This window comes from Dryobates pubescens, chromosome 16 (genome assembly GCF_014839835.1).
Source record: "Dryobates pubescens isolate bDryPub1 chromosome 16, bDryPub1.pri, whole genome shotgun sequence".
NCBI classification, from domain to species: Eukaryota; Metazoa; Chordata; class Aves; order Piciformes; family Picidae; genus Dryobates; species Dryobates pubescens.
This window is the reverse complement of record NC_071627.1, coordinates 5,018,959-5,044,812: the sequence shown is the minus strand read 5'-3', so window position 1 is coordinate 5,044,812 and position 25,854 is coordinate 5,018,959. Positions and strand designations below refer to the sequence as shown.

Below are 25,854 nucleotides of genomic sequence, written 5' to 3'. Positions count from 1 at the left end.
CAAAGGCAACAAGTATCACTGTAAGCTAAGATGGTGGGGGGAAAACCATCTCTTTTGTTTCGGTTTGAAAAAAGTTCCTTCCCTTATTTTCATCTCCATACTTGAGAGGCTGACAAAGAATCATCAGAGTTCAAAAGTACACTCAAAGATCACTGAGTGTGCTTCTTTCCTATTAAATGGGACATTCTTCACAAGAACTGTTTGCTTATAGATCAAGAAGTAGAAATACACAGAAATGAATTGAACTTCTTCAACCCAACTTCCTGTGCAGAAGGAGCAAAATTTGCACAGTACCAGAACTGAGTATTTAAGAGGGAGTGATGAAAAGCAGGGAAATTATCAGCTGTTCCTTTACGGCTTTGCTGCCATCAGAAATCCCCTCAATCCTCTCTCCAATCCTGCACAGCTTCCAGGTTTGCTCCTTACCCTCAGAACAGATGAAAACATACCACAGAAATACAATGCATGATGATCACATCAAGAAGGGAGCTACATTTGTCGCTCACCAACATTGAGAAAGAAAGAGGATTTTAAAGCACATGAATGACAAATGTCACTCAACAGGGACAGAGGAAAATGAAAGGATTGGTTGGGGTAATCTTCTTTCATCTCCCACAGAGATGTCACTTCTGCTAAAGTCATGCTTTCCGCTCCTCTTCACACCAAAACCAGAATGCCAATACAAACTCCCATCACCTACCTTTCACAGCAACTGGAGGATGAGCATGAGGGCATGAATACAAAACCCGTGGCTAAATGAAGACATGCCACTCCTTAAAACTAAACATACATATAGAGGGAATGAGCAAGAAAACCAAACTGGGCCAGGAAGACTAGGAAGTATTAAAAGAACAAGTGCTGTCAGAGAAACTCATCAGGAGGTCTTCCCTATGGGTGTTTAAATTCATCCCCCAAATCAGTGAAGATTCAAACACAGGTGCAACCCAAACCTCTTCCTCTGGTCTACATAGGAAGGAATTCAATTTAGCTCTCAGTAATTTGTTCTACTCAATGGCTGGATCATTTTCATATAAATATGAAGCCATAAATGTAAACACCTTCAGGAGTCTCTTGCTCAACATAAGGCATCCTAGGCGACATTAACACAGCTAAAGAATTCCCAAGCAAATAGAAGGATTTGCTGCAAAATTTTCTCACGGTTTCAAATGCAAAAGCACTGCCCAGAAATGGAGACTCTGAACCATAACTTTCCAAAGAAACAGGGGGCTGAAGGGAAGTCTAATTACAACTGTGAAACGTGGCACAGACCTTGGCACCAGCCATCAATTCAAACCCACACTGACCCAGATACTTTCCTTGTTCAAACCCGGCCTCTCACCCTCCTTGCTCTGCATTCACAACCTATGCACCCAACACAGTGGCCATGGCTCAGCCACAGGCATAAGAGCATGAGTCAGTGACATCTCAGGGAAACAAAAGTATGTCAAAGTCTTTCTTTTGGCAGTTTAGATGGAAACTGCTCCCCAAGCACAGCAATTGTAAGAAGTCTTTTAGCATTACAAGGGTTATCAGTCACCGTGAGGCTCAGCTTTAGACCCATGCAGAAAAATGAAGGCAATACAGAAAACTTTCAGAAATGAAGGAATCCTGGGTTCACATTTCTGATTCTGTCAGTGCTAGGAAGTCCACAGGAGGTTCACTCATGAGCTCACACCTAAGACCTTTGACACAGTTCCTCACCTTTGGATAATCAAGCAAGGAAAATGCATGGAACCACTGCTGTCAAAGTCAGCTAACAACTAGGACAAACTGAACTTCTACAACTTCCTTTTAGCTTCACCACAGCAAATACTTCTACCTTCCCTGTCTCTGTACAGGCAGAGCTCTTCACCCTGCTCACAGCACCACATGACACCACACAACAGCAAAGCTGCCTCCACAGCCAGATACCACTGAAAGACATGTTGTGCACAGAAATTCTTGGAGCCCTGGGATCCAACACAGGTGCATGCAAGGAGATGTTTCTGCTCATCCTATATAATTTGATGAACCCTGAAAGGTTCAAAAAGCCATGAGCAATATGGATGTAAATTCAAGTCCAGATCATCCAAGTATCTGCTGAAAGCCAACATCATCTTTCTTGACCACAACAGCAACTTGGAATCATAGAATCATCCAGGCCGGGAAGGACCTCCAAGATCACTGAGTCCAGCCACTCCACTCCATTCACCAAGTCTGTCACTACACCATGTCCCCAAGCACCAGATCTAGAGGGCTTTAAACATGTCCAGCGATGGCAACTCAATCACTTCCCTGGGCAGCCTGTTCCAGTGTCTGACAACCCTTTCTGTGAAAAAATCTTTACTGATGTCCAGCCTAAACCTCCCCTGGTGCAGCTTGAGGCCATTCCCTCTCATTCGGTCATTAGCTACTTGTGAGAAGAGACCAGTGTGCCTCTCTCTATAGCCTCCTTTCAGGGAGACGTAGAAATCAATAAGGTCTCCCCTCAGCCTCCTCCTTTGTAGACTAAACTCCAGTTCCCTCAGCCACTCCTCACAGGCCTTATTCTCCAGCCCCTCACAAGCTCAGTCACTCTTCTCTGTGCCAGCTCCAGTGCCTTGATGTCCTTCTTGCACTACGGTGCCCAAAACTAAACACAGCACTCAAGGGGCAGCCTCACCAATGCTGAGTACAGTGGGAAAATCACCTCTCTGGTCTTGCTGGCTACATTCTTTCTAATACAGACCAGGATATGCTGTTTGCCCTCTTGGCCACACTGCTGGCTTATATTCATCCTCTTGTCAATTAGCACTTCCAGGTCCTTCTCCACCACACAGCTCTCCAACCTTTCTTCCCCAGGCTTGTAGTGTTGCATGGGGTTGCTGTGTCCCAGGTGCAGGACCCAGCACTTGGCCATGTTGAAGCTCATACAGATGATCTCAGCCCATCCGTCCAACCTATGCAGGTCCCTCTATAAAGCCTCCCTGCCCTCAAGCAGATCAACATTCCCACCCAAGTTCACATTGTCTGCAAATTTGCTGAGGGTGCATCTGATTCCCTCATCCAAGTCATTGACAGAGAAATTGAACAGGGCTGGTCCCAGTGCTGAGCCTTGGGGAGCATCACTTGTGACTGGCCTCCAGGTGGAAGACACATTATACCACGATGTCACGGGGAAGTTCCCATCTATGTCAAATTCCTACCACTCACAGGAATCATCATGCAACCAGAAAATGAAGAGATGAACTCACAACTTGCCAGCTGGAGTCTGAGCAAAGTGATGATGACAACAGACTGTGATTCTGTAGGCCAGCAACAGGCCCTGGGAACCGACAAAGCACAAGCCATGGCTCCACCCATACCTCCTCACACACAGCACCTTGGAAAAGTCTCCACAAACCATTCTATATTGTAAGGCTGCTGGTGGTCTTCCTCACCTGCAGACAGACTCCAACACTATGTTTTTACTCTGCAGACAAGTGTGTCTCCAGGAGCACACATATGACTATGAAATCCTTCCTCTTTACAGCTGTGAACACCAAAGCTGTAAACACCAAAGGCTGTGTACAGGAATTATCTCTGCACTCAGACAACCATGTCCTGCATCCCCCTAACTGATTTCCCCTGAGTCTTCTCTGGCAGATTTGTTTCTGACCTTCTTGTAACTGGCAAAAACATACTGCAAGAGGCTAAATGCATCATGGCCACACCAAGAAGGGAGATACATTTGTCTGCTCAACAGCACTCTAAGAACAAAGAGAAGGATTCTAAAGCACGTACATGATAAATGGAACAGGAGCAGCCATTCAACAGACACTGGGTCATCAAACTAATGGCTTAGGAAGAATCTCCTCTCTGCTTTTATCACATGCACTGTTTCACAGACACTTCTGCTAAGGTCATGGTTAAATCTATTCCCCCTAATAATAACAGAAAACAAAGACCTTCACTCCTCCCACCTTCCACACTCACTGGAGCCAGAGGCACTAACACACAACACATTGCTAAATGAAGCTGTGCTGCTAATTACGTGTAACCCTAGGTACACAGGAAACCAAGGAAAGGGAAACACATCATAAATCAGACAAGCAAGGTAGCATTAGAAGAGAGAATGTTGCCAAAGAAACTCTTGGTCTTCACTGTGAGCTCATCTCTAGGAAAGCTGGGTCAGGGACCATCAGCAGCAGATGAAACCCCCTTATCTGTTTTCTCACTCTGCAACTCAAATCTCTCCCTGCCTGCCCTCATAGAGTTTTTGTCATCAAGGCCTGTATAAATAAGTTGACCATAAGAGCTGATGAATCAACGTAATACTCTTCCTGTTTCTTCCAGCAGCCTTTCAAAGGCAGCCATGCACGTTTCCTCAAAGAGCAACAAACACCCATACAAGACCTATATAGAGTCAATATCGAGGGAGCAGTTGTTTCTCAGCCCACTGCTCCACATCATACAAAATGATCAAACCATGAGCAAATATAAGGCATGTCACTGAGTTCAACATCATCACAGAGAGAATGAGAAGAGTAGAAACCATGAGCAGGGAAGGATTTATGTGGGCTTGAATGCTCTATTCAGGGACAACCTCATCTACTGGGAAAGTGACTGTTCATAACGCAAACACCCACGGGTAATTGACACAACACATGCCTCAAACTGACAAGGAAACCAGGAATTGAAGAGTCAGGGGACACAAGGAAAAACGACCTGGCACGGGATAAAAGCACAAAGTTCCACTCTAACCAAACTCTACACAACAGCACCCTGACACTACTCCTGCCTCCTACACTGTCATGCTGAGCTACAATCGCATAGTAACTTGCCAGAGGTAGGATCTGGCAGAAGCCACCAGAGTATGCTGCAGGAAACTTTCCCTTCCGTGTCAGGAACCCTGCCTCGGTTGCAGCCAGATCAGGACAGGGATAGGGCAGCAGAAAAGCAGCGGCAGCAGTGGCAGGCAGGTCGGTGGACAGGCACTCACCGGGACAATGTCTGCATTCTGTGGGCGGGCGGTGTCGGCAGGGTCCTCCCCCAGCAGCGGTGCGGGCTCGTCGGGCAGAGGGCGGGCCGGAAGGGTGTCGCAGCAGCTACCGGGTGACAAGCGCAGCTGGCTCTTGCGTGAGTCGGCAGTGAGAGACACCTCGTGTGTGTAGGAGCGCAGGAAGGCGCGCACGCCGTCGATACCCACGAAGTGCGTGGCCGGGACGCCGCGCAAGGCACCGCCCGCAGGAGGAGGCAGCTGCGAGCGACGCCACCGCCGCAGACGCAGTGCAAGCAGCAGCAGCAGGAAGGCGAGGAAGAGGCAGGAGACGGCCGCCACGGCCAGCACCAGCCAGCGCGTCAGGCTGCCCGCCGCCTCGCCCGGCACCGCCGCCGCCGCCTCATTGCCCAGCTCGGCCAGCAGCTCGGCCACGCTCTCGGCCAGCACCACGGTCAGCGTGGCCGTGGCCGACAGCGCCGGCCGGCCGTGGTCCTTCACCAGCACCACCAGGCTCTGCCGGGCAGCGTCGCGGGCCAGCGTGAAGCGCGCAGTGCGCACCTCGCCGCTGTGCAGCCCGACGCGGAACAGCCCCGGCTCCGTCGCCTTGGCCAGCTCGTACGACAGCCACGCGTTCTGCCCCGCGTCCGCGTCCACCGCCACCACCTTGGCCACCAGCGCCCCGGGCTCCGACGACCGCGGCGCCAGCTCCACCCCCGACCAGCCACGGACACCGGCCCCGGGCACGCCCGCCGCCGGCGGGTACAGCACCTGCGGCGCGTTGTCGTTCTCGTCCACGATCACGATCCGCACCGACACGTTGCTGCTCAGCGCCGGCGAGCCGCCGTCCTCCGCCAGCACCCACAGCCCCACCTCGCGCACCTCCTCGTAGTCGAAGGAGCGCAGCGCGTACAGCGCGCCCGTCTCCGCCTGCACCGACACGTACGACGACAGCGCCGCGCCACGCACCCGCCCCTCGCCCAGACGGTACCGCACGCGCGCGTTCTGACCCCAGTCCGCGTCCCGCGCCCGCACCGTCAGCACCAGCGCGCCCGCCGCGTTGTTCTCGGGCAGCCGGGCGCTGTAGCTCGCCTCGCTGAACACCGGCGCGTTGTCGTTCACGTCCAGCACCCGCAGGCTCAGCACCGTGCTGCTCCACAGAGACGGCGACCCGCCGTCGGCCGCCCTCACCGTCACGTTGTACTCCGACACCTCCTCCCGGTCCAGCTGCCTCGTCGTCACCACGCGGTAATAATCCTCAAACGACTTCTCCAGCCGGAAGGGGACTCCCGCGTCCAGGGAGCACCGCACCTGGCCGTTGGCTCCCGAGTCCCGGTCCTGCACGTGCAGCAAGGCTACCACTGTCCCTTGAGGGGCATCTTCAGAGACCTCGCTCACTGACGACGACACTGTAAGTTCCGGCGTGTTGTCATTCACGTCTGTCACGGTGATTGTGACTCTAGCTGTGTCGAAAAGGCCGTCGCCGTCAGTTGCCTGCACTTCCACTTCGTAGGCATCACCTTCCTCGAAGTCCAAGCTCCGCACCAGTGTGATCACTCCCTTCTCAGAGTCTATCTGAAAAATATCCGAGGCTGTTTCTGTAGCTTTCTTCAACGAGTATTTCACGTCCCCGTAAAGGCCATCGTCGGCGTCAGTGGCTTTAACTGTGACGAGGGTGGAGCCTACAGGTAAGTCCTCAGGCACACGCACCGTGTACTCTGCTGGGCTGAACACGGGAGCGTTGTCATTCGCGTCCAGCACCACTACGCGGATTCGGGCCGTGCCCGTCCGGGACGGCTCTCCGCCATCCCTTGCTTTCAGCACCAGATCGTGAAACGTTGCCTCCTCCCGGTCCAGTGCCTTGGCCAATACCAGCTCGGGACTCCGATCCCCGCCGGGGCCCGCCTGCACGGCCAGAGAAAAGTGCTCGTCGCCGCTCAGCTCATAACTCTGCAGGGAATTTGTCCCCGAGTCCGGATCGTAAGCCTCAGGCAGAGGAAATCGATAACCAGGGGCTCTCGTTTCGATTATCCTTAGCTCTTTTTCTGCCTCTCGGAAGCCGGGAGCGTTGTCATTAATATCCGTGATCTCCACTTCGATTCCATAAATCTGCATTTCCCCCTCCACTATCAGCTCACACCGCAGCACGCATTTCTCCAGCAGCCGGCACAGCTGCTCTCTGTCTATCCTCTCCGCCGTCACCAAATGTCCCGTCTTCCCGTGCAGAGAGAAATACTGCGTCCTACCTCGGTCCAAAATGCGAAGACCACTGTCAGCAATCGCCGTCATCTGCAGCCCCAGGTCTTTGGCCACGTCTCCCACGAAGGAACCCTTGGGCATCTCCTCGGGCACCGAGTACCGCAGCTGACCCCACGCCGCTTCCCACGCCGAGAGCAGAACGCAGCACAGCAGGGCCCGCGCCCGCCGGCCCCAGAGCTTCACCGCCGCACACATCGCCGCGCACCACCGCCACGGATTCCGATCCACCTCTGGCTCCGGTTCCTCCCTGCCGCCCGCCTCCGCCTACCCCACCCCGGCTCGCTGCAGCTCGGCTCCGCACCGCGGGGACGCTCGCAGACCGCTCCGACTCCGAGCCAGCCAGCGAGCGACTTGGGCCGCAGCGGGCGGGGCTGCCTGAAGCGCTTCGGCTTCCTCTGGCTCCTGCTCGGTCAACAGCGGCACCCGCAGCTTCCTGCCGGAACTGCAGCCATACGGCGTTGCTCGACCTGACTTGCCCATGCTTGTCCATGTATTTTAATCATATGTATAATTCTTTATACAATATAATGTGTAAAATACCATGAGTCTTAACCCAAGAATGCGCAGGCAGAATCTCCATTCCGGATTTAGCATCTATTACAGGCCGCCTGTCTTAATTAATTTCCCCTGTTTCTCCTAACAACGAAGCCTCATCCATTCTCTGGATCAATAGCATAAAGTTGCAAAGAAGATCCTCCCTCAAATGGACACCCACGATTTCCTGCTTTGGCCTCTGTGTGAGCCATTCTGTTTAGCGTGGTGTTACTTCCACCGCACGGTAAATTCGAGCTCCTAATCGTGAGGTATGAAAAGTAAAATAATGTCTTTGCAACATGGTGTGCTAGATTTTCACGACTCTAAAAGGACAGTTCGTCCAAAAGTACAATCCCTAACATTTCTGAAGCAATCGAGCCTGACTCAGCGAAAGCAAACAATCTCTGAAATACAAACTGTGAAGTTCAGACCCTCCCCCGCAGAACCAGAGGAATCAAACCACTTAACCCCACTAGTAGCGATTTTGTTTTCAATACTGTTGCTCATACAGTACACATTTCAAATTACCTACGAAAGCACGACTGGCTGTTGCCTCCATCAATCTCTCTAGCTTTGAACCGGATGATAGCAGAGCAATGTTTCACTGAAGTATCTGAGCAGTAGTAAACTGTTAGAACACCGACAGATTCAGTAAATCCCCCGTCTTTAACGGGTTATCACCCCTGTTCAACACCCCACATCAAGGTACTCATTTACATTTCAATAATGAATTTAAAAGCTTGGATGACTAAGAAAGGTCCTTGCTTTTATCACAACTAACGGTGTAAATGATTGTTATCATTCATGTAACCCTCGTGGCGACAGGATACCTTTGCTACACAATACTGTGGGTGAGCCGAAGTGCCTCTGTAACCCTTCGCTGTCACATGTGCGCATTAAAGGGCCTAACTATTCATTATGAGCATTCCGGGTCGTTGTCGGTGTGCTCTCAAGAACGGGTAGAGACCTCTCTAAGAAGGAGACACAGTATTTGCACAAAGTTGGTGAGTGCCCAAACTCCTCGCTTTCATGCTCCATCATGACCAAGCACCTCTCTTTTCGAAAAGAAATGGGGAATCCAAGTAAAATGAAACCCGATTTAAAGATTTTTTTTTCCCCCTTTGAGATCCCATTCTACATGCTCAACTAGGTATGAAAGACAGACAGGGAACTCTTAAAAGAGAAAGAACTACCAGCCAGCTGAATTACAATCTAGACCAAACCATACCAAATCAAACCAAACCAAAACCCCAAAAAACAACAATCACCCTTTCTGCAGAAGTATGGTGCCACGACACGAAAGAGCAACCCATCATTTCTCAATTCATGCAGAAAGCACGTACATTTAAAGATCAACAATTTCCAACAGCAAACCTCAGTCCTATTTCCCGCTCAGCTCCATAGAGAAACAGTTTGTATTTTTCAATTTCACTGTAAGGACCGGCGTTCACCATCAAAATGAGAAAGTACTGCATGCAGAAACAGTCAAAGTCATGCCTAGATTAAATGTATTTGTCGATTTAATACCGCCATTTCTGCAGCATGCTACTAAGAGGTGGGAAGGAAATACAATCTACAACTTCTCAGTTCCTGGAACTGATACACAAGAACCCCTTTCGGAAAGCAATGAGTTATCATTTAGTATTACGACTATTATGCAGTAAATATTATTTAGTATGATTATATATATATGGAAGGAAAAATATCCAAGATCAAGTGTATATTCCAAATGCTGCAATTAATAATTAAATGGCAAGAACTACTACCAGAAACTCAGGCGAGGGTGGTATTCACCTGATTCCAAATTTGTGATTTAGTTTGTAATGAATAGGGAAACCTGGATCCTTACGTCATTCACGGAGACAAAACAAGCACTCCGCATCCGCACCACCCGGGAATAACTCAAGACAAAACACGACGGAAACTCAGAAAGGGTGTAAAAAGAAGGAGAGCACTGCGCTCCAGCTTACCGACCTGCGGTGCGTCGGGGTTCGCGGGAAGGTCTTCCGCGACTGTGGTGTTATTTGAGCTCGGATTCACGCAGGAGTCACCGCCCAGAAGCTCCTCTACGGGCAGCGGCGGCGGCGGCCAAGCGACCTCGGTCAGGGCGCGGCCCGGAGCCACGCACAGGTTGTAGGAGTAGGGCAAGGTGCCCTCGCAGAAGTCCGCAGGGAAGGCGGCGCCCGCCAGAGACAAGCGCTGCGCGCCCAGGCAGCGCAGGACGGCGGGCGGCCCGGCCCTCCGCAGCCGCGCCAGCAGGGCCAGCCCCAGGCTGAGCAGGAAGAGCGCCGAGAGCAGAGCCAGCGCCAGCACCAGGTAGAACTGCAGCTCGGCCGGCGAGTCGGCGCCCGCCGGCCGCTCGCTCAGCTCCGGCAGCGCCTCCTGCAAGCTCTCGGCCAGCACCACGTGCAGCGTGGCCGTGGCCGACAGCGCCGGCTGCCCGTGGTCCTTCACCAGCGCCACCAGGCGCTGCTTGGCCGCGTCGCGCTCCGAAACGGCCCGCACCGTGCGCACCTCGCCGCTGTGCAGCCCCAGGCGGAAGAGCGCCGGCTCCGGCGCCTGCAGCAGCTCGTACGACAGCCAGGCGTTGCGCCCCGCGTCCGCGTCCACCGCCACCACCTTGGCCACCAGGTAGCCCACCTCGGCCGTGCGCGGCACCACCTCGAAGGGCGGCGCCTCGCCTGCTGCCGACGCTGCCGCCGGCCACAGCACCCGCGGCGCGTTGTCGTTGCGGTCCAGCACGAAGATGCGCACCGTGGCCGTCGAGCTGCGCGCCGGCACCCCGCCGTCCTGCGCCCGCACCGTCACCGTGAACTCGCGGCACTGCTCGTAGTCCAAGGAGCGCTGCGCGTACACCGCGCCGCTCTGCGCCTCCACCGACACCGGCGGCGCTACCGAGTCCGCGCTGCCGCCCTCCAGCCAGTAGCTGATGCGCCCGTTGGCACCCGCGTCCGCGTCCCGTGCCAGCACGCGCAGCACCGACGCTCCCGCCGCGTTGTTCTCGGCCACGTAGGCGCTGTACACCTCCTCCTCGAACACCGGCGCGTTGTCGTTCACGTCTGACACCTCCAGCACCCGCGTCGCTTGGCTTGACAGCACCGGGCTGCCCCCGTCCCTGGCCACCAGTGTCACTCTGTGCTCGGCTGCCTGCTCCCGGTCCAGCGTGCTCGCCGTCACTACCTTGTACGAGCCGCCCGAGGACGCCACGAGCGACAGTGGCGCCTCTCCTGACAGCTCGCACCGCACCTGACCGTTGTCACCAGAGTCTCGGTCCCGCACTTTCACCAGAGCAACCACGGTGCCAACCGGAGCATCTTCTGGTACGGGGCTCGACACCGACGTCAGAATCACGTCGGGCGCATTGTCGTTCACGTCCAGAACCTCTAACTCAGCTTCACAATGCGCCACCTGACCGCCCCCGTCCTTCGCCTCCACCAGCAGTGTGTAGCTTCGAGTCTCCTCGAAGTCCAGCGCTTCCTGCAGCGTGATGATCCCGCTCTCTTCGTTCACCACAAATTTCTGAAGCACCTTGGCTGGCATTTCCGCGAAGCCGTAGGTGATGCGGGCGTTACTTCCGGCGTCAGCGTCGGTGGCCGAGACGTTCAGCACCATGGAGCCCGGAGGCAAGTCCTCGCGCAGGCTCACTCGGTACCGGTCCTGCGCAAACACGGGAGGGTTGTCGTTCGCATCAGTGACGTTGATAAAGAGCTGGGCGGTGCCGCTGCGGGGCGGGTCGCCGCCGTCCAGCGCCGTCAGCACCAGCCGCAAGCTCTGCTCTCTCTCCCGATCCAGCGCTCGGCGCAGCACCAGCTCCGCGAACTTGCTGCCGTCCTGCTTCTCTTTCATCTCTACTTCAAAGTATTTGTTGGTCTCCAGCTCGTAGCCCTGCAGGGAGTTGCTGCCAACGTCCGCGTCTTCGGCGGCTCCCACGGCAAAGCGGGCGCCGGGAGAAGTCAACTCGTTGATTTCCAGTTGGAAGCTGTCTCGCAGGAAGCGCGGCGCATGGTCGTTGACGTCTTGGATGGCCACCTCAACATGGAAAACGTTGAGTGGGTTGTGCACCAGCGCCTCGAAGCTGATGGAGCAGGTCGGTGACTCTCCGCACATCTCCTCCCGGTCCAGTCTCTCGCTCACGTACAGGTTGCCGGTGTCCCCGCTCACGCTGAAGTATTGCTTCTCGGCGCTGAGATGCAGCTTGCGTGCCGGCAGATCTGCCGGGCTCAGCCCCAGGTCCCTCGCTAGCGGCCCCACCAGAGAGCCTCTGCTCAGCTCCTCGGGGATGATGTAGCGGACAGGCTCCGGCGCCGCCTGGCAGCAGAAGCCGAGCAGCACAGCGGGAAGCAGCAGCACTCTCCCAGCTGATCGCTGCTGCCTCCGGGTCGGAATCCACTTCTGCCTGTCGGCCATTGTGAGCGGCTCTCGCCGCAGTCCTCCTTCCCCCTTGTGCCCTCCCTCCCTTCCAGCCGCTGTTGGTCTCGAGCTTTGGAGCCGTGGGAGATCAGCGATCTGCGCTCCGGTTCGGACGCGGCTGCTTGTCCTGCTGCACCGCCTCTCGCCTCTGTGACAGCCGCCGAACGAGCGAGCGAGGAGCCTGCGGGGGCCGAGCTCCGGCTCCGGCGCCGCTCCTCGTCGGGCAACAGCGGCACCTGGAGGCGCTGCGGCGCTACCGCAGCCGCCGGATGGCCACCGCCACAGTGGACCGGCATTCTTAGCCGTGGACATCCTGCTTCGCGGTCTCTCCTTGATTGAAGTATGGTATCGATGAGTGTGAGTCCAAAGGCGCTCAAAAGTGAGTTTTCCTGTCATCTCCATGAATTACAAGCAATAGCTGAAGCAAATATTCCCGGAAGCGCAAAAAAAAGGTATCTCAACTGTTCATAAAATTAAGGGGAAGCTTTCTAACAATCTGCTGAGTTTTTGACATTCACATTTTCTTGATTTGGACGAATATCAAGGAGGAAATATTCGTGTTGGAGTAAACAATAAGTAATTTGAAACAGAATAACCCAAAAGCTTCTATGCTGAGCCTCCAGAAGTCTTCTGCCCACCATTTCCCCCTTTGTTTCATCTAAGTCTCTGATGTTTGACCCACTGCTGTTTTTTCTTTTAGGGAGCAGAAAATTTGTACTGAGGAGGTAACACTGGCAAGCCAGAATAACCTTTAGTATTGTGTTTTGTGACTCTTAAAATACTTTTTTCTTTTTTTTTTTTTAATCACCCTATTTGAGGATGTGACAGTGGAAAAGATCAAAGCTATGTCGAGTCTTTCATGCAACTTAAGCTTGGGAGAAATCTCAATGATTGCTTCTTCCTCCCTTCGGCCATTGGCAGGCACATCCATCCATAGAGCAGGTTACTCCGAAGGCAAGGAATAGAAACATAGAACACCAAATGGAATTTCTTATTGAGAAGAAGATAAGGGAATGATATTGTATGAGAACTGAACGGTTAAGGGAGGGCAATGACAAGTAGGGACATGACTAAAGGTTCCCCAGGGGCCTCACAACCCACAAAAATCCTCCAAATCCCCTCTCCAACCCTACTCCTAGCTTTGCTTCTGATCCTCACAACTGGCAAAACCACATCATAAGAGCATAATGCACTATGACCACACCAGGGAGGGAGGTGAACAAAAAGCTCTGAAAAAATAGGATTGTAAAGCATATGAATGATTGATAAATGTCAGAACTAAGAGCAGAGAGGTCATCCAACAGAGACGGAGTTACATCAAAGGAGCAGCTTATGGGGACACTTCCCCCCTCTTATCACACACACAGTGAGCTGTCTCAGCTGCTTGCATCTCCTCTCCACATCAAAAGGAAAACACAAATGTAACCTCACATCTCCTGCCTTTCACAAAAGCTGTAGGATGACCAAGGAGCACCAAAGCCCAACAGATATCCTAACAAACACATTCCACTACTTAAGACTAAACCTACATGCACAGGGAACAACACTGAGAAACAGATTGTACTAGGAAGACAAGGAGCCATTAAAAGACCCAGCGTTGTCACAGAAACTCATCAGGATCCTGATCTTCACACTGCAGGTGCTTCAGTTCATCTCCCAGCATACCTGCCAATCACTGAGGTTTCAAGCACAGATACAAGCTTCATGTCTTCCTCTGGACTACCTTCTGATGAGTCTCTCAATCCAACCATTTTAGGCTATCAAAGGATTTGCTGCATAACATTACTCAGAGTTTCAAACACAAAAGTTTTGTTGAGAAATGGGGAAAATGAACCATGACCTTGCAAGAAACAAATGGCTGAAGGAAAGTCTAATTAGAAGAGTGAAGAATGGTACAGTCCTCAGCATCAGGCAGACAATCAAAACGTTGCTCAGCCAAAGCCACATGGACCCACCTATTTTCCTCTTTCAAAACCAGCTTCTCAACCTCCTTGCTCAGCATTCACAGCCTTTACTTGCACCACAGATAATATCCAATATATGGGGCATGGCTCAGTTACAGGTGTAAGAGCTTTTAATTCAGTGATGTACATATAGAAGGACATCAAAGTCCTCCTTTTGGCAGCTGAACACCTTCAAGGTTTGGATGGAAACTACTCATCCAGCACAGCAATGATAAAAAGTCTCTTAATATTTGAAGGGTTACCAGCCACAATGAGGCTCAGCTTTAGTCCTACACAGAGGATTGAAGGCAGGAACAGAAAATGAAATGAAGGAAGAATGGATTAACACTTCTGAATCCATCAGATCTAGCAGGGACACAGGAAGGGTGTCTGGATGGTAAAAAGTCCACAGGAGGCTCACTCATGACCATACACCACAGTCCATAGACACAGTTCCTCAAAGTCATGTCTACATCCTGCTCCCCACAGGAGAGCTCCAATATGTCTTCTTCCCAGCCAGAGATGACATGCAAATCTGCTTCTGCCCTTCACATAGTTGTGTAGAAATGTACAATGAGGGATAATACACTGTGATGGCACCAAAGGGGAGATACAATATTTCTCTCACCACCATTCTGAGAAGAAACAGAAGTATTCCAAACCACACAAACAATAAATGGCCTAAAGTAAAAGAGAAGCTGTCATCCAACACAGACACTGGGCCATCACACTAATGGCATATTGGGAATGTCCACCCCTCTTGTCACAGGCACTCACAGTCAGCAGGGACATCCTCGACTTACATCAGGTTGCCCAGAGCCCTGTCGAGCCTCATCTTGAATGCCTCCAGGGATGGAGCCCCAACTGTCTCACTGGGCAACTTGTTCCAGTGGTCCACTACCCTCATGGTAAAGAACTTGTTCCTTACATCCAAAATAAATCTGGTCTTCTCTTGCCTGATTTCCTATCACTCCAGGACTTTGCAAACAGTATCTCTCCAGCCTTCTTGTAGAAGGCCCCATTCAAGTATTGGATGGTTGTTACATTTCCCCCCAGAGCCTTCATCATGCTGAGCAAGCCCAGCTCCGTCACAGCAGAGGTGCTCCAACCCCATGATCATTTTAGTGGCCCTCCTCTGCATCTGCTCCATCAGGTCCATGCCCTTCCTGTATTGAGGGCTCCAGGTCTGGATGCAGTCCTCCAGATGAGGTCTCACCACAGCAAAGTGGCAGAATCCCCTCTCTGGATCTGCTGGTCACAGATCCAGATGCAACCCAGGATGCAATTTCCCTTCTGGGCTGCAAGCTCACAGTGTTTGCTCATGTCCTGCTGCTTCTCCATCAGCATCCCCAAATCCTTTTCTGAAGGGCTGCTTTTGATCACTTCATCCCCAGTCTGTACTGATAATGAGGATTTTTCTGGCCCAGGAAAGCACCTGAAAATCATTCCTATCTCGAGCTGCAAGTGTGGCCCTAAGGCCTCATTCTGGACTATAGAGAAGGGGGTGAATATTTAACAAATAGCCACCAGCCCTCATCATTATTTCTACTCTGTGGCCTGATCACCTCCTACAAGTACAAAGCCCTAAGTGGAAACACCTTCTCATGGGTTTCTTTCTCAGGCTCAGTCTTCTGAGAAAGTAGAACACATTCCTGTTTAGCTTCTGCTTCATTCTCCTCACACCTGGAATTCTTAAGTGGCTGAAGTCAGTATGTGCTGCAAAAGAACACTCACAGTCTCAAGTGCAGAAGCAGCAGTAGAAATGGGGACACTGAACCACAACCTTCCAGGCAACACAACCTTGAGATAAAGTGAAACAACTATGAAGGAAGCCTACACCACAATGCTACAGGGAGATACAGAAGAGGCAAGGAAGTTTCACAGAGGAATTACAAGCCCTTCTACTCTGGGGCTAGTCAATGTTCTACAGGGAGAGTTAATTGCACAAATACTTTAGTGCTAGAGGACTGTCATAGCCTTTCAGGACAGAGTCACCAGCACCACTGCAGGAGTGACACAGGCCTTGACACCAAGCAGGAAATCAAACCAGTGCTCAGTCAACACCACATCGATCCATCTATTTCCCTGATCTCTCACCCTCTGCATTCACCACCTCTGTTTGCTCCACAGACAATATCCAATATTTCAGCAACCAGCCCCAGGCCCAAACCCATGTCACTCAGTGGCTTCTTAGGGAAACAGGAGAAAACCACCATTCACAGGGACAGCATTTAACAGGAAAGCAAACTGAAGAGCCACAGCTTGGCCAGGTGGAGTTCCAGCAGTGAAACAGCCAAATACAAGACACTTCCAGACTCAGTTCATGTAGCCCTGGGAAACAATGGAACACATCTCATTTATGCACCAGTGACTCTTCATACACAGAACCAACATGACTCTTCTCAAACAGTCCATGCCTTACATCACTGTCAGAGATGTTCATCATTTGCAAATGGAAAAGAAAGTCACACTGACAACTTCTCCTGACCATGTCCATGACAAGCAAGAGCATTCTTCCAGGAACACTCAGAGGAAATCTTTCTCTTCACAGCTGTAATCATGGAAGGCACATACCTGACAGACAAATGTACCAATAGAAAAGACTTACCTTCAGAACACCAAAACAAGCAATGCAATAAGTGCAGCTGTAAACATGAGAGGACAATCAGGCAAATGTGACAGAGGTGATTGTCCACCCATTATCACAAACTAAGATCTGGATCAGTGCAGTAACTTAACACCCACAGAAGAGAAGGGATCAGGATGTACATTTCTAGAACACGGTACTTGGGGTAGGTTCGTCATTCAGGTATTTAGTAGGTAAGGAATACACAGTTTGCTCATCCCAAAGCTCCAATTATGGCATTTACCATAGGTAAGTAAGGAATGTAAGTTGTGATGTCATGTAAGAAGCAATGACTACCAGCAAACACAGAGGAGGAACCTCCAGAGATTACAAGAGAGCTGGAATACCATGGTGTCTAAGATGAGGCTCCCAATACCTGGTATTACAGCTGGGCACCAAACAGGGAAAGGAGAAACACATACTCTTGGGCCTTTCAACAGCTCCCCAGGCACATGTCCCAGGACTCACAGCCTGAACAAGTCAAAATCTGCATGGTGCAAAAGATTCTCAGAAATTTCAAACACATGAAGCCAAAGACACTTTTACTCAGACAATTTCTACTCAGAGTGAACTACCATCACACCACAGGCTTTGAAAGGATATCTTTACATCTGTGTGCTAATAATAAAGTTACATTTGCCTGGTCACTGGTTTTCTGAGAAGTAAAACCCACAATTGTCTAAAGGCAAAGAAGAAGCTGTCCTTGAGAAGATTAGGTCATTGACATTTGCACAGAACTAAACTCTCTCTCCTTTTATCTCCTCTCCTATCCTCATACAGCTCTTGGCATAACATGTATTGTCTAGACAAGACACATCATTTCACATTTTCAATGTCAGCCTTAAAAGCTTGAAGGTTCAGCAAAACACATCTTGCATTTTCTGCTACAACCTTTCACAGGAGGAAAGGCAGAGACTTTCTCATATAATAGAAGTTTTACTAATCTCTTTCACCTTCCCAACATGCAAGGAGACATCACCAGGGAACGAGAGACTGCCATGCCCATTCCACCGATCCATGCACAAACACCAATACATGGATGAGTATCAAGATGTGCTACCGCTTACCATGTCATCAGGAAGAAAGAGAGAGACTGAGAGGAGTAGATTATCATGAGCAGATAAATGACATGTCAGGTTTAATGCTCTGTTCCAAGACACTCTCATCTGCTGGGAAGATATCTGACACTGCTCGTAAGAAGGACATTAATTGGCTGATAATGCAACAAACACCTCCCTTGAGAAGAGCTCATGCTAATACTAAAAGTGGGATCACACGGGTCATGGGACACAGAGAACCTGGCAGAGGATGCAAACACAAATCTGACTCTAACCAAACACCAGGCAACAGCAGCCTGCTACTGCTCCTGCCTCCCACACCAGTTGTCACCCTGAGCCACGACCTCATGGTCACCTGCCGGCAGCAAGAGCTGGCAGCAGCCAGCACGGGAAATTTTTGTTTCCATGTCAAGAACCCTGCCACGGCAGCAGCCAGATCAGGGCAAGGAGAGGGCAGCGGAGCAGCAGTGGCAAAAATGGGGAAGCGTGTGGCAGCAGGACACTGGAGAGGCACTTACCGGGGCAGCGTCGGCGTCGTGGGGGCTAGCGGCGGCAGGGTCCTCCCCCAGCAGCGGTGCGGGCTCGTCGGGCAGAGGGCGGGCCGGAAGGGTGTCGCAGCAGCTGCCGGGTGACAAGCGGAGCTGGCTCTTGCGTGAGTCGGCAGTGAGTGACACCTCGTGTGAGTAGGAGCTCAGGAAGGCGCGGACACCGTCGATGCCCACGAAGTGCGTGGCCGGGACGCCGCGTAAAACACCGCCCGCTGGAGGAGGCAGCTGCGAGCGACGCCACCGCCGCAGGCGCAGTGCCAGCAGCAGCAGCAAGAAGGCGAGGAAGAGGCAGGAGACGGCCGCCACGGCCAGCACCAGCCAGCGCGTCAGGCTGCCCGCCGCCTCGCCCGGCACCGCCGCCGCCGCCTCACTGCCCAGCTCGGCCAGCAGCTCGGCCACGCTCTCGGCCAGCACCACGGTCAGCGTGGCCGTGGCCGATAGCGCCGGCCGCCCGTGGTCCTTCACCAGCACCACCAGGCTCTGCCGGGCAGCGTCGCGGGCCAGCGGGAAGCGCGCAGTGCGCACCTCGCCGCTGTGCAGCCCGACGCGGAACAGCCCCGGCTCCGTCGCCTTGGCCAGCTCGTACGACAGCCACGCGTTCTGCCCCGCGTCCGCGTCCACCGCCACCACCTTGGCCACCAGCGCCCCGGGCTCCGACGACCGCGGCGCCAGCTCCACCCCCGACCAGCCACGGACACCGGACCCGGGACACGCCCGCCGCCGGCGGGTACAGCACCTGCGGCGCGTTGTCGTTCTCGTCCACGATCACGATCCGCACCGACACGTTGCTGCTCAGCGCCGGCGAGCCGCCGTCCTCCGCCAGCACCCACAGCCCCACCTCGCGCACCTCCTCGTAGTCGAAGGAGCGCAGCGCGTACAGCGCGCCCGTCTCCGCCTGCACCGACACGTACGACGACAGCGCCGCGCCACGCACCCGCCCCTCGCCCAGACGGTACCGCACGCGCGCGTTCTGACCCCAGTCCGCGTCCCGCGCCCGCACCGTCAGCACCAGCGCGCCCGCCGCGTTGTTCTCGGGCAGCCGGGCGCTGTAGCTCGCCTCGCTGAACACCGGTGCGTTGTCGTTCACGTCCAGCACCCGTAGGGTCAGCACCGTGCTGCTCCACAGGGGCGGCGACCCGCCGTCGGCCGCCCTCACCGTGACGTTGTACTCCGACACCTCCTCCCGGTCCAGCTCCTTAGTTGTCACCACGCGGTAATAGTCCTGAAGAGACTTCTCCAGCCGGAACGGGACGCCAGCATCCAGAGAGCACCGCACCTGGCCGTTGGCTCCTGAGTCCCGGTCCTGCACATGGAGCAAGGCTACCACAGTCCCGGGTGGAGCATCCTCAGAGATCTCGCTCAGCTGAGATGTCACTGTCATCTCAGGCCGGTTGTCATTGACGTCAGTCACTGTGATCTCAATCTTTGCCGTATCAGAAAGCCCGCCGCCGTCGCGTGCCTGAACCTCCAGTTTGTAAGTCTTTCCTTCCTCGAAGTCCAGGCTCCGCACCAATGTGATCTCTCCTGTCTCAGAGTCCAGCTCGAAAATCTTCGAGGCTTTCTCTGAGATTTTCTTCAAAGAGTATTTCACGTGTCCATAGAAACCTTCGTCGGGGTCGGTGGCTCTGATGGTAACGAGGGCGGAGCCGACAGACACGTCCTCAGGCACACGCACCGTGTACTCTGCTGGGCTGAACACGGGCGCGTTGTCGTTTGCGTCCAGCACAATCACGCGGATCCGGGCCGTGCCTGTCCGCGATGGCTCTCCTCCGTCCCTCGCCTTTAGCACCAGATCGTGAAACGCTGCCTCCTCCCGGTCCAGTGCCTTGGCCAGCACCAGCTCGGGACGCCGATCACCGCCGGGGCCTGCCTGCACAGCCAGAGAGAAGTGTTCGTCACCGCTTAGCTCATAGCTCTGCAGGGAATTCGTTCCCGAGTCTGGGTCATGAGCTTCTGCCAGAGGATATCGTGAACCTAGAGGAGCTGTCTCGCTTATTCTCTCCTCCAGCTCAACATCCTTGAAGCTGGGTGCGTTGTCATTAATGTCCCTGATTTCCACTTCGACTCCGTAAACCTTCATTTCTCCCTCCACTATCAGCTCACACCGCAGCACGCATTGCTGCTCACTCTCGCACAGCTGCTCTCTGTCTATCCTCTCTGCTGTCACCAAATGTCCCGTCTTCCCGTGCAGAGAGAAATACTGCGTCCTACCTCGGTCTACGATGCTGAAGTCCCGGGGCGCTGCCATCTGCAGCCCCAGGTCCTTGGCCACGTCTCCCACGAAGGAGCCCTTGGGCATCTCCTCCGGCACCGAGTAACGCATCTGTCCCCATGCTGCCTCCCACACGTACAGCAGGACGTAGCACAGCAGGGCCCGCGCCGGCCGACCCCAGCGCCTCTCCGCAGCGCCCATCGCCGCCGCAACGGATTCCGATCCACCTCTGGCTCCTGCTTCGGCTCGCCGCTGCCGCTTGCTGCCTCTAGCCCCTCTGGCTCGCTGCAGCTCGGCTCCGCACCGCGGGGACGCTCGCAGACCGCTCCGACTCCGAGCCAGCCAGCGAGCGAGCCGAGCCGCAGCGGGCGGGGCTGCCTGCAGCGCTCCGGCTTCCTCTGGCTCCTGCTCGGTCAACAGCGGCGCCCGCAGCCTGCTGCCGGAACTGCAGCCACACGGCGCTGCCCGCAGATGCCTCGCTCAGAGCTTTCAGTGACGATACGAGATCTTGATATCGTAATACGGTGCTTAGAATTGTGCTTTCGGACTGTTGATAGAAGGCTGGCACAATCTTCATCCCCTTGGCTCGTTGTTTTTTAATATTACTTTATTAATTTTTAAAATTTATATTTCTTTAATGACAATTGATCCCTCTCTAGAACGGGAATAATGTCATTCTAAGGACCATATATGGAACAGAAAACACTTATTTTCTGGAACACGAAGTGCAAATATATTACGAGTCATAGCCCTCTAGTCCTAAAGCCAAATTCCCTTTAGGAATTTTTGTTTTGTTTTAAACCAATCTTCGACATAGAACAAACCAAAACATGGTCTGAAAAACCGAAACTGATGATCTTGCCCTCGCCCAGAAAATTAATAACATCACCCTCATTCACAAAGCATCAGGAACTTTGCATTAAATACCACTCTTCATACGAAATACACTTCATATTAACTACAACAGCAGCACTCACGGATTTTAGACACTTAAAGGCTGAAGACCTTGTGGTCAGTCAAGTGAAAGGTAGAATCTAAGCCCGTACACCGCCTGAGGAGATGGAGTTTCTGAAGCACCTCCATAGGCTTTGGCAGTTCTCTCACGAAGACCTTCCAGCGGGCATAGCACAGGAGGAAGTTAATCTAATGATTGTACCACAACTACCCAGCAAGCAGAAAGCATCTGCACTAACTTTGACCAAAGTAATCTGCTCGATTCCATGCAAAATGCAGGGGAAATGGCTTTGTAAGTACAACCAGAACAAACCCAGGTACGTCTGGCCGAACTGCTGCACTCTGTAGCCTACTCCAGCAATACGGGGGGTATTCCATTCATACAACACGGTTAGTTTGCTACGATCTTTCTCTCCCCGATATTCGTCTGGTTTGGACACTTCTTGAACTGGAGGACAGCAATTGAAAGCTTCTCTTAAGTCAGAGAAATGATGACATCACTGATGTCTGGGAGCTCTGGTGCAGCTCATAGCGAGAAAGGAAAGTTAATGGACTTCAACGGGTGATTGCCCATGGAAATGTGGAGGGCTTGTAGGCTTTTACAATCACCAAAATAATTCCCCACCCTGAACGACTAAGAATGAACTTCTCTATTATCATAAATCAAGGTGTAAAAGATAGCAGATATAGATAATAAACTATCTATTGAATCTTCACTTCAGTAGGATGCCTCTTCACCAAAACACCATAGAGCTGCTTAACCTGAACTATGGAGGATCATTTGTAAACGGCCACGTTCAAAGTGCCTAATTACTATTATTACTGATTTCCCTGTCTACTCGAGTCGTTATCAAAGTAGTGAGAAGCTACTTGCAGTTGGCTGTCAGAGGGGCAGGCACAACAGCTGTTGCAAAAGCGGCGGAGGGACCGAATGCCTCCATATACGACTCCACTGTCAACATGACACACCCAAGGACCACAGTTTGGGAAAAGAGAATGGGAAATAAGAGAGCCTGAATTACTGTCTCTTTCTTTCAATGAAATGTCGTTCAGCACCCTCATGTGTATGAGACACGGATCAGGAAGGACTAAAAAAGGGGGAATTACCACCCGAGAAAACCAAAGCAAGAATAAGTGCAGATAGAACACAAACATTATGTCCGGGCCAAATTTATTCATCCCATAAATTTTGCAATTTCTGAAGCAGCCTTCTGCAAATGATGTGACAGCACTCTGCGACATTCACACGCGAGGTGAATATTCACAAAGTCGGAAAAAAAGTCTAACTTTCATGAAGAAAACAGGGAACTTTCCTTTCAAAGGAAGAATCTTGGACCCATCTTTCCAGGAGGTTCAAGTATATAGCATAGTAAAACCAAACCAAACCAAACCAAACAAACAAAACCCTGAACCACATAATGAAGGAAAAAAGGCAACATCAATAACCATCAAACTCAATTTTCTAGACTGCACCCAAAAATTCATCACTTTGCCATTAATTTAACACGGACTGACTCAAACCAATTAATTTCACTCTCTCATCTAGGAGGAACAAGCCTTAAATTCTTTCACAGGGAAAGTTCCACATTCAGGAAGAGCATGTCACCAACATGAAGCCTACACCATGTTTTCCCAAGTCAGTCACGAAGACTCATTGCTTACAGCTTTCACTGTACACAACGCAAATGAGAGTGTTGGACAAACATTCAAGGGAACCTGTGACCACAAAAGAAAACACAAGCGCTGCCCCTACCTGTCTGCTACGACTGCAAGGGGGATACCTCGTTCCTTCCTATATTCCTTCGTTCAAAAGACACGGACCATCGCTTCCCATTCACACACACCCAGGATTAAAGCTCCAGGTAAAACGAGCAGAGGCCAAGGAACACTTAAAAAGAAGATCGCTAGTGCTTACCGACCTGCGGCAAGTCGGGGTCAGTGGGCGGGTCTCCCGCGACGGTGCTGTCATTTGGGTTCGGCTTCCCGCAGGACTCACCACCCAGCAGTTCCTCTGAAGGCAGCGGCGGCGGCAGCCAAGCGGCCTCGGTCAGGGCGCGTCCCGGAGCCACGCACAGGTTGTAGGAGTAGGGCAAGGTGCCCTCGCAGAAGTCGGCCGGGAAGGCGGCGCCCGCCAGAGACAAGCGCTGCGCGCCCAGGCAGCGCAGGACGGCGGGCGGCCCGGCCCTCCGCAGCCGCGCCAGCAGGGCCAGCCCCAGGCTGAGCAGGAAGAGCGCCGAGAGCAGAGCCAGCGCCAGCACCAGGTAGAACTGCAGCTCGGCCGGCGAGTCGGCGCCCGCCGGCCGCTCGCTCAGCTCCGGCAGCGCCTCCTGCAAGCTCTCGGCCAGCACCACGTGCAGCGTGGCCGTGGTCGACAGCGCCGGCTGCCCGTGGTCCTTCACCAGCGCCACCAGGCGCTGCTTGGCCGCGTCGCGCTCCGACACGGCCCGCGCCGTGCGCACCTCGCCGCTGTGCAGCCCCAGGCGGAAGAGCGCCGGCTCCGGCGCCTGCAGCAGCTCGTACGACAGCCAGGCGTTGCGCCCCGCGTCCGCGTCCACCGCCACCACCTTGGCCACCAGGTAGCCCACCTCGGCCGAGCGCGGCACCACCTCGAAGGGCGGCGCCTCGCCTGCTACCGACGCTGCGGTTGGCCACAGCACCCGCGGCGCGTTGTCGTTGCGGTCCAGCACGAAGATGCGCACCGTGGCCGTCGAGCTGCGCGCCGGCACCCCGCCGTCCTGCGCCCGCACCGTCACCGTGAACTCGCGGCACTGCTCGTAGTCCAAGGAGCGCTGCGCGTACACCGCGCCGCTCTGCGCCTCCACCGACACCGGCGGCGCTAACGAGTCCGCGCTGCCGCTCTCCAGCCAGTAGCTGACGCGCCCGTTGGCACCCGCGTCGGCGTCCCGTGCCTGCACGCGCAGCACCGGCGCTCCCGCCGCGTTGTTCTCGGCCACGTAGGCGCTGTACACCTCCTCCTCGAACACCGGCGCGTTGTCGTTCACGTCCGACACCTCCAGCACCAGCACCACTTGGCTCGACATCGCCGGGCTGCCCCGGTCCCTGGCCACCAGCGTCACTCGGTGCTCGGCTGCCTGTTCCCGGTCCAGCGTGTTAGACGTCACTACCTTGTATGAACCGCCCGACGACGCCACGAGCGACAGCGGCGCCTCTCCCGACAGCTCGCACCGCACCTGACCATTCTCCCCTGAGTCACGGTCCCGCACTTTCACCAGGGCCACCACCGTGCCCACAGGAGCGTCCTCGGGGACCGGGCTGGACACTGATGTCAGCATGACTTCAGGCACGTTATCGTTTACATCCAGCACCTCCACCTCCACCTTGCAGTGTGCCAGCAGACCCCCACCGTCTCTCGCCTCCACCAGCAGCGTGTAGCTTCGAGTCTCTTCGAAGTCCAGTGCTTCCTGCAACATGATGGTTCCGCTCTCTGAGTCCACCACAAAATTCTGAAGCACTTTGGCTGGCATTTCCGCGAAGCCGTAAGTGATGCGGGCGTTCGTTCCAGCGTCAGCGTCGGTAGCTGAGACGTTCATAACCATGGATCCCGCCGGCGAGTCCTCACGCAGCCTCACTCGGTACCGGTCCTGAGAGAACACGGGGGCGTTGTCGTTGGCGTCGGTGACGTTAATAACGAGCTGGGCGGTGCCGCTCAGGGGCGGGTCGCCGCCATCCAGCGCCGTCAGTACCAGCCGCAGGCTTTGTTCTCTCTCCCGATCCAGCGCTTGGCGCAGCACTAGCTCCGCGAACTTGCTGCCGTCCTCGTTCTCCTTCACATCCACCTCAAAGTACTTGTTGGCTTCCAGCTCGTAGCCCTCTAGGGAATTGCTGCCCACGTCCGCATCTTCAGCGGCTCCCACGGCAAAACGGGCGCCGGGAAGTGTGGATTCAATAATGTCGAAGTGGATGTTGTCTTTAGGGAACCGCGGGGCATTGTCGTTGATGTCCTTGATCGCCACCTCGATATGGAAAACGTTGAGCGGGTCATGAACCAGCGCCTCGAAGTTGACGGAACAGGTCAGTACCTCACCGCACATCTCCTCCCGGTCCAGTCTCTCGCTCACGTACAGGTTGCCGGTGTCCCCGCTCACGCTGAAGTATTGCTTCTCAGCGCTGAGACGCAGCTTGCGTGCCGGCAGCTCTGCCGGGCTCAGCCCCAGGTCCCTCGCCAGCGGCCCCACCAGAGAGCCTTTGCCCAGCTCCTCGGGGATGGTGTAGCGGACAGGCTCCGGCGCCGCCCGGCAGCACAAGCTCAGCAGTACAGCAGGCAGCAGTAGCGTTCTCCCGGCTGCCCGCCGCCTCCCAGGGCTCGGGCTCTGCCTGCCCGCCATTGTGTGTAGCTCTCGCTGCAGTCGTCCT

General features: G+C 53.7%; 5 protein-coding genes across 5 annotated transcripts in view; all 5 read right to left on the bottom strand.

The window, feature by feature from the left end:
• The window catches only part of LOC104299838 (protocadherin gamma-C5-like), a 202,516-nt gene that overhangs the window by 82,090 nt on the left and 94,572 nt on the right, over positions 1–25,854 (bottom strand). The gene's annotated exons all lie outside the window — the stretch shown is intronic.
• LOC104304292 (protocadherin gamma-A2-like) lies at positions 4,841–7,390 on the bottom strand. The gene has a single exon (XM_054168617.1). It carries the CDS (start codon positions 7,388–7,390, stop codon positions 4,841–4,843), a length of 2,550 nt encoding a protein of 849 aa, XP_054024592.1.
• LOC128897959 (protocadherin gamma-B5-like) lies at positions 7,460–12,451 on the bottom strand. The gene is made up of 3 exons (XM_054168615.1): positions 9,700–12,451; positions 8,258–8,357; positions 7,460–7,637 (listed from the first exon to the last, which is right to left on the bottom strand). Exons 1-3 carry the CDS (start codon positions 12,449–12,451, stop codon positions 7,460–7,462), a joined length of 3,030 nt encoding a protein of 1,009 aa, XP_054024590.1.
• Positions 17,962–21,103, bottom strand: LOC104301314 (protocadherin gamma-A5-like). Its single transcript, XM_054168614.1, is given in 4 exon segments — positions 17,962–17,967; positions 18,285–19,020; positions 19,022–20,797; positions 20,799–21,103. Coding segments are annotated over 4 exon segments (2,823 nt in total).
• Positions 23,385–25,826, bottom strand: LOC128897958 (protocadherin gamma-B5-like). The gene has a single exon (XM_054168613.1). It carries the CDS (start codon positions 25,824–25,826, stop codon positions 23,385–23,387), a length of 2,442 nt encoding a protein of 813 aa, XP_054024588.1.

Bases quoted from the DNA above. Each gene is read 5' to 3' on its own strand.
- LOC104304292 (XM_054168617.1), bottom strand. From the start codon at position 7,390: ATGTGTGCGGCGGTGAAGCTCTGGGGCCGGCGGGCGCGGGCCCTGCTG.
- LOC128897959 (XM_054168615.1), bottom strand. From the start codon at position 12,451: ATGTCCACGGCTAAGAATGCCGGTCCACTGTGGCGGTGGCCATCCGGC. The intron at 8,358-9,699 runs GTAAGCTGGAGC...GTGTTCTAACAG, and splicing joins CCCCGACGCACCGCAGGTCG to TTTACTACTGCTCAGATACT. The intron at 7,638-8,257 runs GTAATTTGAAAT...GTATGGCTGCAG, and splicing joins AGCCAGTCGTGCTTTCGTAG to TTCCGGCAGGAAGCTGCGGG.
- LOC128897958 (XM_054168613.1), bottom strand. From the start codon at position 25,826: ATGGCGGGCAGGCAGAGCCCGAGCCCTGGGAGGCGGCGGGCAGCCGGG.